We start from the raw sequence: 13,498 nt of genomic DNA, 5'->3' as shown, positions 1-13,498 counted from the left end.
AAATATGACTTGCTGTATGTATTGTCACACACACACACACACACACACACACACAGAGAGAGAGAGAGAGAGAGAGAGAGAGAGAGAGAGAGAGAGAGAAAGGGGAAGGGATACACATTTTACAGCTGGAGACTTTATCATCAGTCATGGACTTCATTTCCATGTAGGAAATATTACACACTCATTTGGTTTTACTTTATGCAATAAAAATTTGGAAACATATTCTGTAAAAATTAATTTTCATAGATGTCTAATACAAAAATGATTTTATAATTTCAAAATGATGAACAAAGATCTTGTGTCATAGTGAATGCACATCTGATATATAATTAAAACTATGTCAGAAGCTTATAGTCACAATTTATGAAGTCAGTGTACATAGTTCTTCCCCAAAGCACTCACACAACTTTTTTTTAGCCTTACATATGTTTTTGTTCTTTAGGCCCTACCAAAAAATACAATAGCATTATTTATATTCAAAAACATAAGTGTGTGCAGCATCACTAAGATGAAAAACAAGCGACAATAATGCACATTCATTGTCACTGAACCATCATCAAAATATGTCTTTACAAAATATACAAGAATGTGTGACTTTTCTATGAATGGTTTGTTCATGCCCAACTGTGTAATAAAATATCAAAATAATCAATTATTTTGTAACATAAGAGAGCATTCCATTTCTTTACAAATATGCTTTACAAGATGTACAATTTTTTCCAAAATGTGTACATAGATATTTCACTTCATAAAATGCCAACTCAGGAATATGAGAATTTAGCACGATGCAGCATTAGCATTCTAGTGAAAATGTGTATATACAGTACAGTTTATAATGTCACTACAGTTTACTTTGTACAAACATCACTTCATTGCACCAAGATGGCCTTTCAAATGTCTGATGTTTCTGGAAGAGATGTGTTTGCAGATTTTGATAAATTTTTCCATTTGAGTTTCCAAGTAAAGAATTCAGCATGGAATCTGGTGGAGCTATGGCATCAGCCAGAGAGACAGCATCATTCTTCAGATGAGCACACAGGTACATAATTCCCTCCCTTAACATCTCGGTTGCCTGAGGGCCTTTCACATATCCTCCTGAAATGAATGACAGATGTAATATTTTTCTTTAAAAAAAAAAAAAATTCATACATTTGTTAAATTCATAGCCAGATCAGTTGACTTGTAGTATACATTTCAGTAAGTGTAACTACCAGTACAGTATAAAGAAAAACGTTTTCTTCACTTTTGGAACCACAGATTCCTTCTTCAGTGGAGCATCAAGGAAGTAGTTGGGGGACAGTTCAATTAAATCCCAGGTTAAATGTGACCCACATAACGCAAGGGAAAAACTGTGGGCAACTAGTTGTGGCCAACTTCAAACTTGTATGAAACATGCTCTGTAAACTGTCTGGAAGTACTTTAGATTGGTCCACTTGGAGATCACTGAACATGCTAAGACAGTGGTTCCCAATCTTTCTTAAACCATTACCTCTGATTACAATCAGACATTAGTGCACCTTTAGCACCTAACTAAAATGTAGAATGAAAGACTTTTCTTGAAACAATTTTCTTTTTAAAATGATGAAAAGATGCATGATATTTAGTTTGTGTGTGTCTTAGAATGAATGATGAAGGAATTCGTGGTGCATTGCAAGTGCTAGCCACATCTCCTTCTCAGAAAAGGAAGCTAGTTATCCACACTAAGGGTACACACTTGTTACAAAACATGCTTCCCCTGCAGTACTCCTTTCTATTGTGGCACTTCACTCTATTAATAATAATAATAATAATAATAATAATAATAATAATGTTCTGCCAGTCGTAAAAGGCGACGAAAAGAACAAACCACTAATAGGGCTAATCCCCCTTTAGTGTGATTAGTTGGTTCAGGACAGAACTAAAGAAGCCTCGGACAAGCGCCGTCATGGTCGGGGACGACGCTTGAACCCTATGCCCGCCCACAATGGTAACGACACTGCTAGCCAACTGGAAAATGATTTAAATCCAAATAGAGGTGTTTTGCAGGATATGCTTCCTGCAACCACCCTAGAAGGAAAACAAAGACAGAGGATGAGATGGTCAGATGAAGTTAATCGACACCTCATGTTCTGTTATTACCAAGCAACAAACCTAGGAACCAACACAACTGGATACAGATCACAAGTATACACAACATTTATTACCAGATACCCAGAATTAAAATTTTTAACAGAACAACGACTAGCTGATCAGATCCGTGTAATAATCAAAAATAACAGGATACCCCAGTCAGAATTAGAAAACATCAAACAACAAGTACAACAAATACTGGAACAAAATAATGTGCAATCAGAAGAAGAAGACAATACAGTAATGGACTCAAACATCCCAGAGCAAACAAACAAAGAACAACACGCACCAATTAAACAATCAGAGGAAAACGAAATCTTAAGGCAGCCACCAGAACAAGCACAAATAGAACACGAAGTGACACACATGTTAGATATAGAAGAAAAATTTCAGCTGACATATATAGAATACAAAGACACAAATACAGACATAAGACCATTCTTGCATAGACCACCAAATAACCCACAAGTCGAAACAACAATAAAAACTATCAACACAATCATACACAACAAAATAAATGAAAACACAACTATGGAAGAGTTACAACTACTGGTTTATATAGGAGCACTCACTACACTAAATATACACACTAGACAGAGATCAGAACCAACCAACACACAGAGGAAACCCACAAAACCAGCATGGCAACACAGGCTACAGATCAGAATAGAAAAACTGAGAAAAGACATAGGACAGCTAACACAATTTATAAGAAATGAAATCTCGGAAAAAAAACGAAAAAGGTTAGGTAAAATCTCACAACAAGAAGCGACAGAGCAATTAGACGAAAAGAAGCAGAAATTACAAGCATTAGCCAAACGACTCAGAAGATACAAAAAAAGTGAAAATAGAAGGAAACAAAACCAAACATTCAACACAAACCAAAAGAAATTTTACCAGACAATAGATAACACACTCATTAAAATAAACAATCCACCAAACATAACAGACATGGAACACTTCTGGAGCAACATATGGTCTAACCCGGTACAACATAACAGGCATGCACGGTGGATACAAGCAGAAACAGACACATACAAGATGATACCACAAATGCCTGAAGTGATAATTTTGCAACATGAAGTCACCCAAGCAATTAATTCTACTCACAATTGGAAAGCCGCTGGAAATGATAAAATAGCAAATTTCTGGTTAAAGAAGTTCACCTCAACACATTCACATCTAACTAAATTATTTAACAGTTACATTGCAGACCCATACACATTCCCTGATACACTTACACATGGAATAACTTATCTGAAACCTAAAGATCAAGCAGACACAGCGAACCCAGCTAAATATTGCCCCATAACATGCCTACCAACAATATACAAAATATTAACTTCAATCATTAAACAGAAATTAATGACACATACAACACAGAACAAAATTATAAATGAAGAACAAAAAGGCTGTTGCAAAGGAGCACGAGGATGTAAAGAGCAACTGATAATAGATGCAGAGGTGACATATCAAGCTAAAACTAAACAAAGGTCGCTACACTACGCATACATTGATTACCAAAAAGCTTTTGATAGTGTACCCCACTCATGGTTACTACAAATATTGGAAATATACAAAGTAGATCCTAAATTGATACAGTTCCTAAACATAGTAATGAAAAACTGGAAAACCACACTTAATATCCAAACAAATTCAGATAATATCACATCACAGCCAATACAGATTAAGCGTGGAATATACCAAGGAGACTCATTAAGTCCTTTCTGGTTCTGCCTTGCTCTGAACCCACTATCCAACATGCTAAATAATACAAATTATGGATACAATATTACTGGAACATACCCACACAAAATCACACATTTGCTATACATGGATGATCTAAAACTACTGGCAGCAACAAATCAACAACTCAACCAATTACTAAAGATAACAGAAGTATTCAGCAATGATATAAGTATGGCTTTTGGAACAGACAAATGTAAGAAAAATAGCATAGTCAAGGGAAAACACACTAAACAAGAAGATTACATATTGGATAACCACAGCGACTGCATAGAAGCGATGGAAAAAACGGATGCCTATAAATATCTAGGATACAGACAAAAAATAGGAATAGATAATACAAATATTAAAGAAGAACTAAAAGAAAAATATAGACAAAGACTAACAAAAATACTGAAAACAGAATTGACAGCAAGAAACAAGACCAAAGCTATAAATACTTATGCCATACCAATATTGACCTACTCATTTGGAGTAGTGAAATGGAGTAACACAGACCTAGAAGCACTCAATACACTTACACGATCACAATGTCATAAATATAGAATACATCACATACATTCAGCAACAGAAAGATTCACATTAAGCAGAAAGGAAGGAGGAAGGGGATTTATCGATATAAAAAACCTACATTATGGACAGGTAGACAATTTAAGAAAATTCTTTATAGAACGAGCAGAAACTAGCAAAATACACATAGCAATCACTCATATAAATACATCGGCTACACCACTACAATTTCATAACCACCTCTACAACCCTTTAGACCACATAACATCAACAGATACGAAGAAAGTAAATTGGAGGGGGAAGGCACTTCATGGCAAGCACCCGTATCATCTAACACAGCCACACATCGATCAAGACGCATCCAACACATGGCTAAGAAAAGGCAATATATACAGTGAGACAGAAGGATTCATGATTGCAATACAGGATCAAACAATAAACACCAGGTATTACAGGAAGCATATTATTAAAGATCCCAATACCACAACAGATAAATGCAGACTTTGTAAACAACAAATAGAAACAGTAGATCACATCACAAGCGGATGTACAATACTAGCAAATACAGAATACCCCAGAAGACATGACAATGTCGCAAAAATAATACATCAACAGCTTGCCTTACAACATAAACTTTTAAAACAACAAGTTCCTACATACAAGTATGCACCACAAAATGAACTGGAGAATGATGAATACAAATTATACTGGAACAGAACCATTATAACAGATAAAACAACGCCACATAACAAACCTGACATCATACTCACCAATAAAAAGAAGAAATTAACACAACTAATCGAAATATCCATACCCAATACAACAAATATACAAAAGAAAACAGGAGAAAAAATTGAAAAATACATCCAACTGGCTGAGGAAGTCAAAGACATGTGGCATCAGGATAAAGTTGACATCATACCAATTATAGTATCAACTACAGGAGTCATACCACACAATATCCACCAGTACATCAATGCAATACAGCTACATCCAAACACATATATACAACTACAGAAATCCGTAATTATTGATACATGTTCAATTACCCGAAAGTTCCTAAATGCAATATAACACATACCGTACAGTTAATAGGAAGTGACGCTTGATCAAGGTCCGCGTCACTTTCCATTCTCAACCAGACTTAACGTCTGAGAAAGTAAAGAAATAATAATAATAATAATAAAACAGTGTACAGCATTATAGTAGCCCTTATGTAGTTACTGCTGTGTCGTGTTGCCAATTAATTCATTTATCTGTTTTGATGCGAGTCATGAAGCACTTTCAGGACTACTGTGGGTACTACCTACAAGTTGGAAAAGACATTTTGTTGAGATATTTAGCTTTTGGTATGCACATGCCTCACTTTTATCATCAAAGATGTATGGGACAAAGCACAACATATATGTGTAGTGGGTGGACAACATGAGGAACCTGTAACCTCCGTCACATTAATGCTACTAATTGAGAAAAATTAATTATTGATAACTTATAACACCAGTATTAGAGTCTTGCAAAACTGTGATAATAGTAATGATCTTTTGAAAATAATTTAGTTTCATGACTGAAACAGACGATTTCATTTTAGCCCTCAGGGGGTAATTACCTCCAACTTGTGAACCACAGTGCTAAGATCAGGCGTTGGTGAATCCATGGATAGTTTTATCAAATAGGGACTTTTCAAAGGAAATACACAGTGTGAATGTGGAGAATGCACAATGAGTTATCTGTGGCACCGTCTACACCGCCCTGAGTCATCTGGTGATGATGAGCTGATGGAGGCTGTTGCTCAAATTTTGGTGAAGATTATGTAGTCCATTATGTAAACTATGTAAGCAGGAGTTTTTGTAAGTTATTGTTTTAGTTGTGTCCCTTAATATTATAAAGTCATGTGATATAGAGTTTTATATGGATTCTGACTTGAGTAAATTAAGACCTATGAGGGGTAAAAAGGAAGGGAGGAGAAGACGAAGAGCTTTAAGCACTCTACAGTCATTCTATAGTTTTGTATGAATATTCTTTTTAACTAAATAAAATTCATGTAAAAACCACTAATTTATACTTTGCTTATTTAATTACAAACACCAGGAATTATATAACTGGCAGCACTAAAGGGTTTAATATTATACTGTGTGCACATAAACTCAAACATGGTGAACAACAGCACACTGGTTTTTGTTTAGTACTCACATCATCACTTCAAGGATTAGACCTTTTTTTGTTTTGTTTTGCCTGTTACACTGTCCATCACTTCCTCATTTTTCCTTGATTTCTTTTCTCAATTAGGTTAAATGCTGTAGCTCTATAGGCTTTCCCGGCAATCTGTTGACATTTTGAAAAAAATGGGACTTTTGCCAGATGTTAGCATCCTTCTCACATGATATTTTGATGGTGTAACCTATTATCTTCTTTGGTGCTACCCAAGAATGGTCCTTGGATGGATAGAGTCCAGTATTTATGCCTGTAAGGTGCTGGGTGCTCCCTAGTTGGTCTGCATTGCATCAGTGCAGTTGAGCAAGTGACCAACAGGCTACCATTCAGTGTGGCTGAAGAGGTCCATAGAGACACACGCAGGACTCCAAATCAACGTCTCAAGCAATGAAAGGTTGGCACTCAGGCAACTCTGGGAGGATGACAGCATTGCAGTGATGCCAGCAGACAAGGGGAACTCCACAGTCATCATAAGGAAGACAGAGTATGACAGAAAAGTGCAACAACTTCTGGAGGATCCTGTGTACAAACCAATAGCAAGTGATCCCATGGACAAAGTGGACAAAAAGACCAGGGCTCTGCTGAAGGAGTCGGCGTGCCTGAACAAGTTATCAAACAACTGCGTTCCAAAGTGCCAGTATCATCTAGATTGCATGGATTCCCCGAAGTTCACAAGAATGGGGTTCGTCTTCGACTTATTGTTAGCAATATCAGTGCTACCACCTATCCTACTACAAAATACCTAAAGAAGATGCTGGCACAACTTGTGGGCATATGTGTGCACCACATTCGGAACTCAGAGGACTGCATACAATGGCTGAGGCAACTACACATTGTGGACTCTGACATAAAGGTCAGTTTTGATGTGGTGTCTCTCTTCACAAGAGTACCACTGAATGACTCACTTGATCTTATTGGAGAGAGGTTTGATCAGCTCTCCTCAACTTTTTCAGGCATGTACTAACCTCAACATACTTTCTATATGGGAAGTATCATAAGTGGTTGCCAAACTATTCAGGGAAAGATCTGAAGAGGAGGCACTTACATCTGCCACATATCAAACCAAGTGCTTTTTTAGATAAGAAGGGCTTATTTCAATAGTGGTGCAAGTCCATTTTTGTTCATTCTGAGATACAGAGTCCTATAAAGTTAAATGAGCGCTAAAAAATCTGATATATTGACTTACCAAACGAGAAAGCACTGGTAGATAGACACAATAAAAACCACACAAACACACACACAAATTTCAAGCTTTCGCAACCCAAGGTTGCTTACGATAAAAAGGGAAGGGGAGTATAAAGTGAAACTACTTGCACAAACAAAAAGAGAAAGTAAGGTGACAGAAAAGATTTCGAAATGCAACAGTGACAATACGGTAAAAAGGGAAGGTGAATACAAAGTGAAACTACTTGCACAAACAAAAAGAGAAAGTAAGATGACAGAAAAGATTTCGAAATGCAACAGTGACAAACCTTGGGTTGCGAAAGCTTGAAATTTGTGTGTGTGTTTTTTATTGTGTCTACCTACCAGCGCTTTCTTGTTTGGTAAGTCACAGCATCTTTGTTTTTTATATATATTTTTCCCACATGGAATGTTTCCCTCTATTATATATATATATATATATATATATATATATATATATATATATATATATATATATATATATATATATATATATATATATATATATATATATATATACTTTAATATTTCTTGTATCTCTACTGCAGATTTTTCAGCGCTCATTTAACTTTATAGGACTCTGTATCTCAGAATGAACAAAAATGGACTTGTACCACTATTGAAATAAGCCCTTCATATGTGGATGATACCTTTGTCATATGACCCCATGGTAGGGAGAAGCTAGATGATTTTCTGGAACATCTCTATTCATGCCACCCAAATATAACATTCACAATGGATCTGGAGAAGGATGGACAACTCCCATTCCTGGATGTATTAGTCAAGAGGAAGGCTGATGGCACATTTGGGCACAATGTATACCACAAACTGACACACATTGTCTTATAACTGCAAGTCAACAGCTGCCACCATCCGCAACAGAAGAACACAATGCTCAAAACTCTAGTCCACAGAGCACATACTCTGTCAGACCCTGACAGTTTGACAATGGAAACAGAACACTTATAGTTGGTGTTCAGCAAGAATGGATTCTCATTTAGAGACGTCCAGAAGGCTTTCGACCTGCCAGTCAACCACAGGATCCAGAAGAAGAACCAGAAGGAGCAAAGAGGGTGCCACACTTGCCATATGCTGGACCGATCTCTGCTAAGATCAGCAGAATTCTCATGAAACATGACATGAAGAGCGTAAGATTGGGACAATGTTGGGGAATGTAAAGGATGACCGGGGATTACAGAAGCCATGCACTGACAGCATACCATGTGAGTGTCGGCTGTCATACATTGGCCAGACCACCAGGACTATGGAAATCAGGTGTAAAGAACACCAGAGGCACATCAGACTCAGACAGGCTACCAAATCAGCCATAGCAGAACACTGTTTAGAGCTTGGTCACTTGATGAACTACAATGACACCATATTGTCACACAGATGCCCTAGATATTGGTACAGTGTCATAAAAGAGTCCATTGAGATCAAGATCACTGAGAATCTCATCAGCCGTGACACTGGATACCAGCTCAGCAAGGCCTGGGATCCGGTTCTTGAACTTCTGAAAACTCAATGCAAAACACATCGAGATTTCACAAGAAACAGGAATGGGAACTGAGAAAACAGCCACGAGACAGAGCACCAGACACTACAGATTTGTCCTGACACTCCTGAGATGACGACCACAACCCTAGACGATGACCAAATTGGGTGCGGACATCGGGTGGGACACCAACAATCAGAGGGAGCCGTGCCTGGTGGGCACAGACAGGGGATGGAACACTCAAAATGGCGTGGACCAATTACGGAGCACCCAGCGAGAGACAGAAGTGGAAACCAAGGAAACAGCAATGAGACAGAACACTAGACATTACAGACCAGTTTTGACAGACCTCAGGCGACAACCATAGCCCCAGAGAATGGCCGTAGCGGACATGGAGGGTGGTCAGAACACCAGCGACCAGAGAGGATCATGGGAGCCTGGCCTGGCGGGTGCAGACTGCAAACGAAACACTCGACGCAGTGTGGACCAATTACAAAGCACTCAGCTAGAGACAGAAGTGGAGACCAAGGACTGCGGAGGGAACACCCGATGTGGTGCGGACCGACTAGGGAGCAACCAGCACCTTACAGGCATAAATACTGTACTCAATCTGCCCAAGGACCATTCTTGGGTAGCATCTGAAGAAGACGGCAAGTTACTCTGTCGAAATATTGTGTGTGAATGACGCGAACATCCGGAAGAAGACCTGTTTTTTCAAAATGTCAGGTTAAATGCTCTTATCTGAACAGATTATCTTTCTCTGCTCATTCTTTGGTGTTGTTTGTTCCAGTTTCTTCTATTTTTTTGTATTTCATTGAGGATATTAAATATACTTAGTTCTCTGTAACTTATAAATTTCAAAATCTGTCATCTGTTGTGCATCCTGTTACTGCTCTTAGAAATCTCATCTCTGTTAGCTTTATATGCAGCAGGAACATTTTGATTGGGGAACAGGAAAGGAAAATCTGTGCCCTTCAGGCACAGTTGGTGGAAGCAAGGAAGGGACTGATAAGGATCAAGGGAGATAGGAGGGAGGAGAGTGGTTGGGAACTGGCAGCTGGTAGGCGGATAGGAAGAAAAAGAACGTGACCTGATAGTTTTATTATCAACACCAAAAACAGGTATCTACCACTGCCAGAGCTAAGTGGAGAAGAGCGTCAGCTGGAACGAGGTGCAAGAAATGTGCAGCACACTTCAACCAAGGCCAAGAAGCCTAGGAATAGACAAAATGTTAGGAAGAAGAAATTGCTGCTGCTAGGTAGTAGACACGGGCGAGGTGTAAGCCCTCAGTTACAGGGAAGTTTAGGGGGAGGTCACCAGTATCTTCAAGTCAAATGCAGGGCTAAGTCATGTGATAGAGGACTTAGGGTGTTTATGTAAGGACTTTACAAAAAAGGACCATGTAATAATAGTGGGTGGGGTGGGAAACAGTTTGCTACAGAACTTAATACCTAAGAATGCATAGCAGTCAGAAAAGCAGAGACGTAAAAAGTCTGTGGGTGCGTTGGTGGAATAGACAGCTGTGTAGCGCTGCAATGGGAACAGGGAACAGGATAAGTGGGTAAAAGATGATGAATAATGAAGGTTGAGGTCAGGAGAGTTATGGGAACATAGGATATATAACAGGGAGAGTTCTTACCTGCGCTATTCAGGAAAGCTGATGTTAGTGGCAAGGGTACAGGCTGTGGAGCAATCATGGAAATGAAGAACTTGGTGTGAGGCAGCATTCTCAGCAACTAGGTGGTCCTGCTGTTTCTTTGATACAGTTTGTTGTTGGCCATTCTTGCAGACAGAGAGCTTGTTCATTGTCATGCCCATGTAGAATATAGCACAGTGATTGCAGCTTAGTATGTAGATTACTTGACTGGTTTCACAGTTAGCCCTGCCTTTGATGGGATAGCTGATGCTTGTGACTGGACTGGAGTAGGTGGTGGTGGGATGACGTATAGGACAGGTCTTGCATCTGGTTCTATTACATGTATATGAGCCGTGACACAAGGGGTTCGGAGCAAGGGTTGTGTAGGAGTGGATAAGAATATTGTGTAGGTTTGGTGGGTGATGGAGTACCACTATGGGAGGGATGGGAAGAGTAGTAGGTAGCACAGTCCTCATTTCAGGGCATAGCAAGAGGTAGTCAAAACATTGGCAGTAAATGTGATTCAGTTGCTCCAGTCCTGGGTGGTACTGAGTCACAAGGGGAATGCTCCTCTGTGGCTGGATGGTGGGACCTTGGGAGGTGGTGGGTGACTGTAGAGACTAGGCATGGGAAATCTGTTTTGTACAAGGTTGGGAGAATAATTACAATATGTGATGGCCTTCATGAGACCATTGGTATATTTTGAGAGAGACTGCTCATCACTCCAGATGTGACAGCCTTGGTATGGAATGGGTGACAACTGTCGAAGTTGAGGTATTGTTAGTGGTTGGTAGGTTTGATATGGACAGAGGTACTGATGTAGCAATCTTTGAGATGGATGTCAACATCAAGGAGGGGGCTTGTTGGGTTGAAGAGGACCATGTGAAGTGAATGGGGGAAAACGATTTGAGGTTTTGGAGAAATGTGTATAGGGTCCTCATCCTTGATCCAGATCATGAAGATGTCGTCAATGAATCTGATCCAGGTTTGGGACTCTGCGCAGTTAGAAAGTATTCCTCTAGATTGCCTATGCATAGACTGGCATAGGATAGTGTCATCGGAGTACTCATATCCATACCCTGGATTAGTAAGGAGGTTGCACGTTTGGAATCCATCTGGTGTTGGGGAAGATAGTGTTCAATAGTGGCAAGCCTATGGTCATTAGGGATGTTAGTGTGAAGGGGCATGGCATGGCAACATGTGGTAGAGGAACAGGAACTGTGGAGAGTCGTTGGAGGAAATGGTTCGTATATTTTGTATAGGAGGGTAAGTTACGAGGTGCATTCAAGTTCTAAGGCCTCCGATTTTTTTTCTTATTAACTACTCACCCGAAATCGATGAAACTGGCGTTACTTCTCGACGTAATCGCCCTGCAGACGTACACATTTTTCACAATGCTGATGCCATGATTCGATGGCAGCAGCGAAGGCTTCTTTAGGAGTCTGTTTTGACCACTGGAAAATCGCTGAGGCAATAGCAGCACGGCTGGTGAATGTGCGGCCACGGAGAGGGTCTTTCATTGTTGGAAAAAGCCAAAAGTCACTAGGAGCCAGGTCAGGTGAGTAGGGAGCATGAGGAATCACTTCAAAGTTGTTATCATGATGAAACTGTTGCGTAATGTTAGCTCGATGTGCGGGTGCGTTGCCTTGGTAAACCGCACACGCGCAGCCCTTCCCGGACGTTTTTGTTGCAGTGCAGGAAGGAATTTGTTCTTCAAAACATTTTCGTAGGATGCACCTGTTACCGTAGTGCCCTTTGGTATGCAATGGGTAAGGATTACGCCCTCGCTGTCCCAGAACATGGACACCATCATTTTTTCAGCACTGGCGGTTACCCGAATTTTTTTTGGTGGCGGTGAATCTGTGTGCTTCCATTGAGCTGACTGGCGCTTTGTTTCTCGATTGAAAAATGGCATCCACATCTCATCCATTGTCACAACCGACGAAAAGAAAGTCCCATTCATGCTGTCATTGTGCGTCAACATTGCTTGGCTACATGCCACACGGGCAGCCATGTGGTCGTCTGTCAGCATTCGTGGCACCCACCTGGATGACACTTTTCGCATTTTCTGGTCGTCACGCAGGATTGTGTGCACAGAACCCACAGAAATGCCAACTCTGTAGGCGATCTGTTCAACAGTCATTCGGCGATCCCCCAAAACAATTCTCTCCGCTTTCTTGATCATGTCGTCAGACCGGCTTGTGCGAGCCCGAGGTTGTTTCGGTTTGTTGTCACATGATGTTCTGCCTTCATTAAACTGTCGCACCCACGAACGCACTTTTGACACATCCATAACTCCATCACCACATGTCTCCTTCAACTGTCGATGAATTTCAATTGGTTTCACACCACGCAAATTCAGAAAACGAATGATTGCACGCTGTTCAAGTAAGAAAGACGTCGCCATTTTAAGTATTTAAAACAGTTCTCTTTCTCGCCACTGGCAGTAAAATTCCATCTGCCATATGGTGCTGCCATCTCTGGGACGTATTGACAATGAACGTGGCCTCATTTGAAAACAATGCACATGTTTCTATCTCTTTCCAGTCCGGAGAAATAAAATCGGAGGCCTTAGAACTTGAATGCACCTCGTATGGGTAATAGGCTGA

The 13,498-nt window shown here is 39.8% G+C and overlaps 1 protein-coding gene across 1 annotated transcript in view; it reads right to left on the bottom strand.

Annotated features, from left to right (window-relative positions):
* Positions 1–288: 288 nt before the first annotated feature.
* Positions 289–13,498, bottom strand: part of LOC126263677 (peroxisomal acyl-coenzyme A oxidase 3-like) — a 173,848-nt gene continuing 160,638 nt past the window's right edge. Inside the window, exon 12 of the mRNA XM_049960792.1 lies at positions 289–1,095. Within this exon, the coding sequence (XP_049816749.1) occupies positions 842–1,095 (254 nt within the window). The 3' untranslated portion in view covers positions 289–841. The remainder of the gene's footprint in view (positions 1,096–13,498) is intronic.

Source organism: Schistocerca nitens, chromosome 6, assembly GCF_023898315.1.
Source record: "Schistocerca nitens isolate TAMUIC-IGC-003100 chromosome 6, iqSchNite1.1, whole genome shotgun sequence".
Classification (NCBI taxonomy): domain Eukaryota; kingdom Metazoa; phylum Arthropoda; class Insecta; order Orthoptera; family Acrididae; genus Schistocerca; species Schistocerca nitens.
Note: the sequence above shows the minus strand (reverse complement) of the source record. Positions and strands in the feature narration are given on the sequence as shown.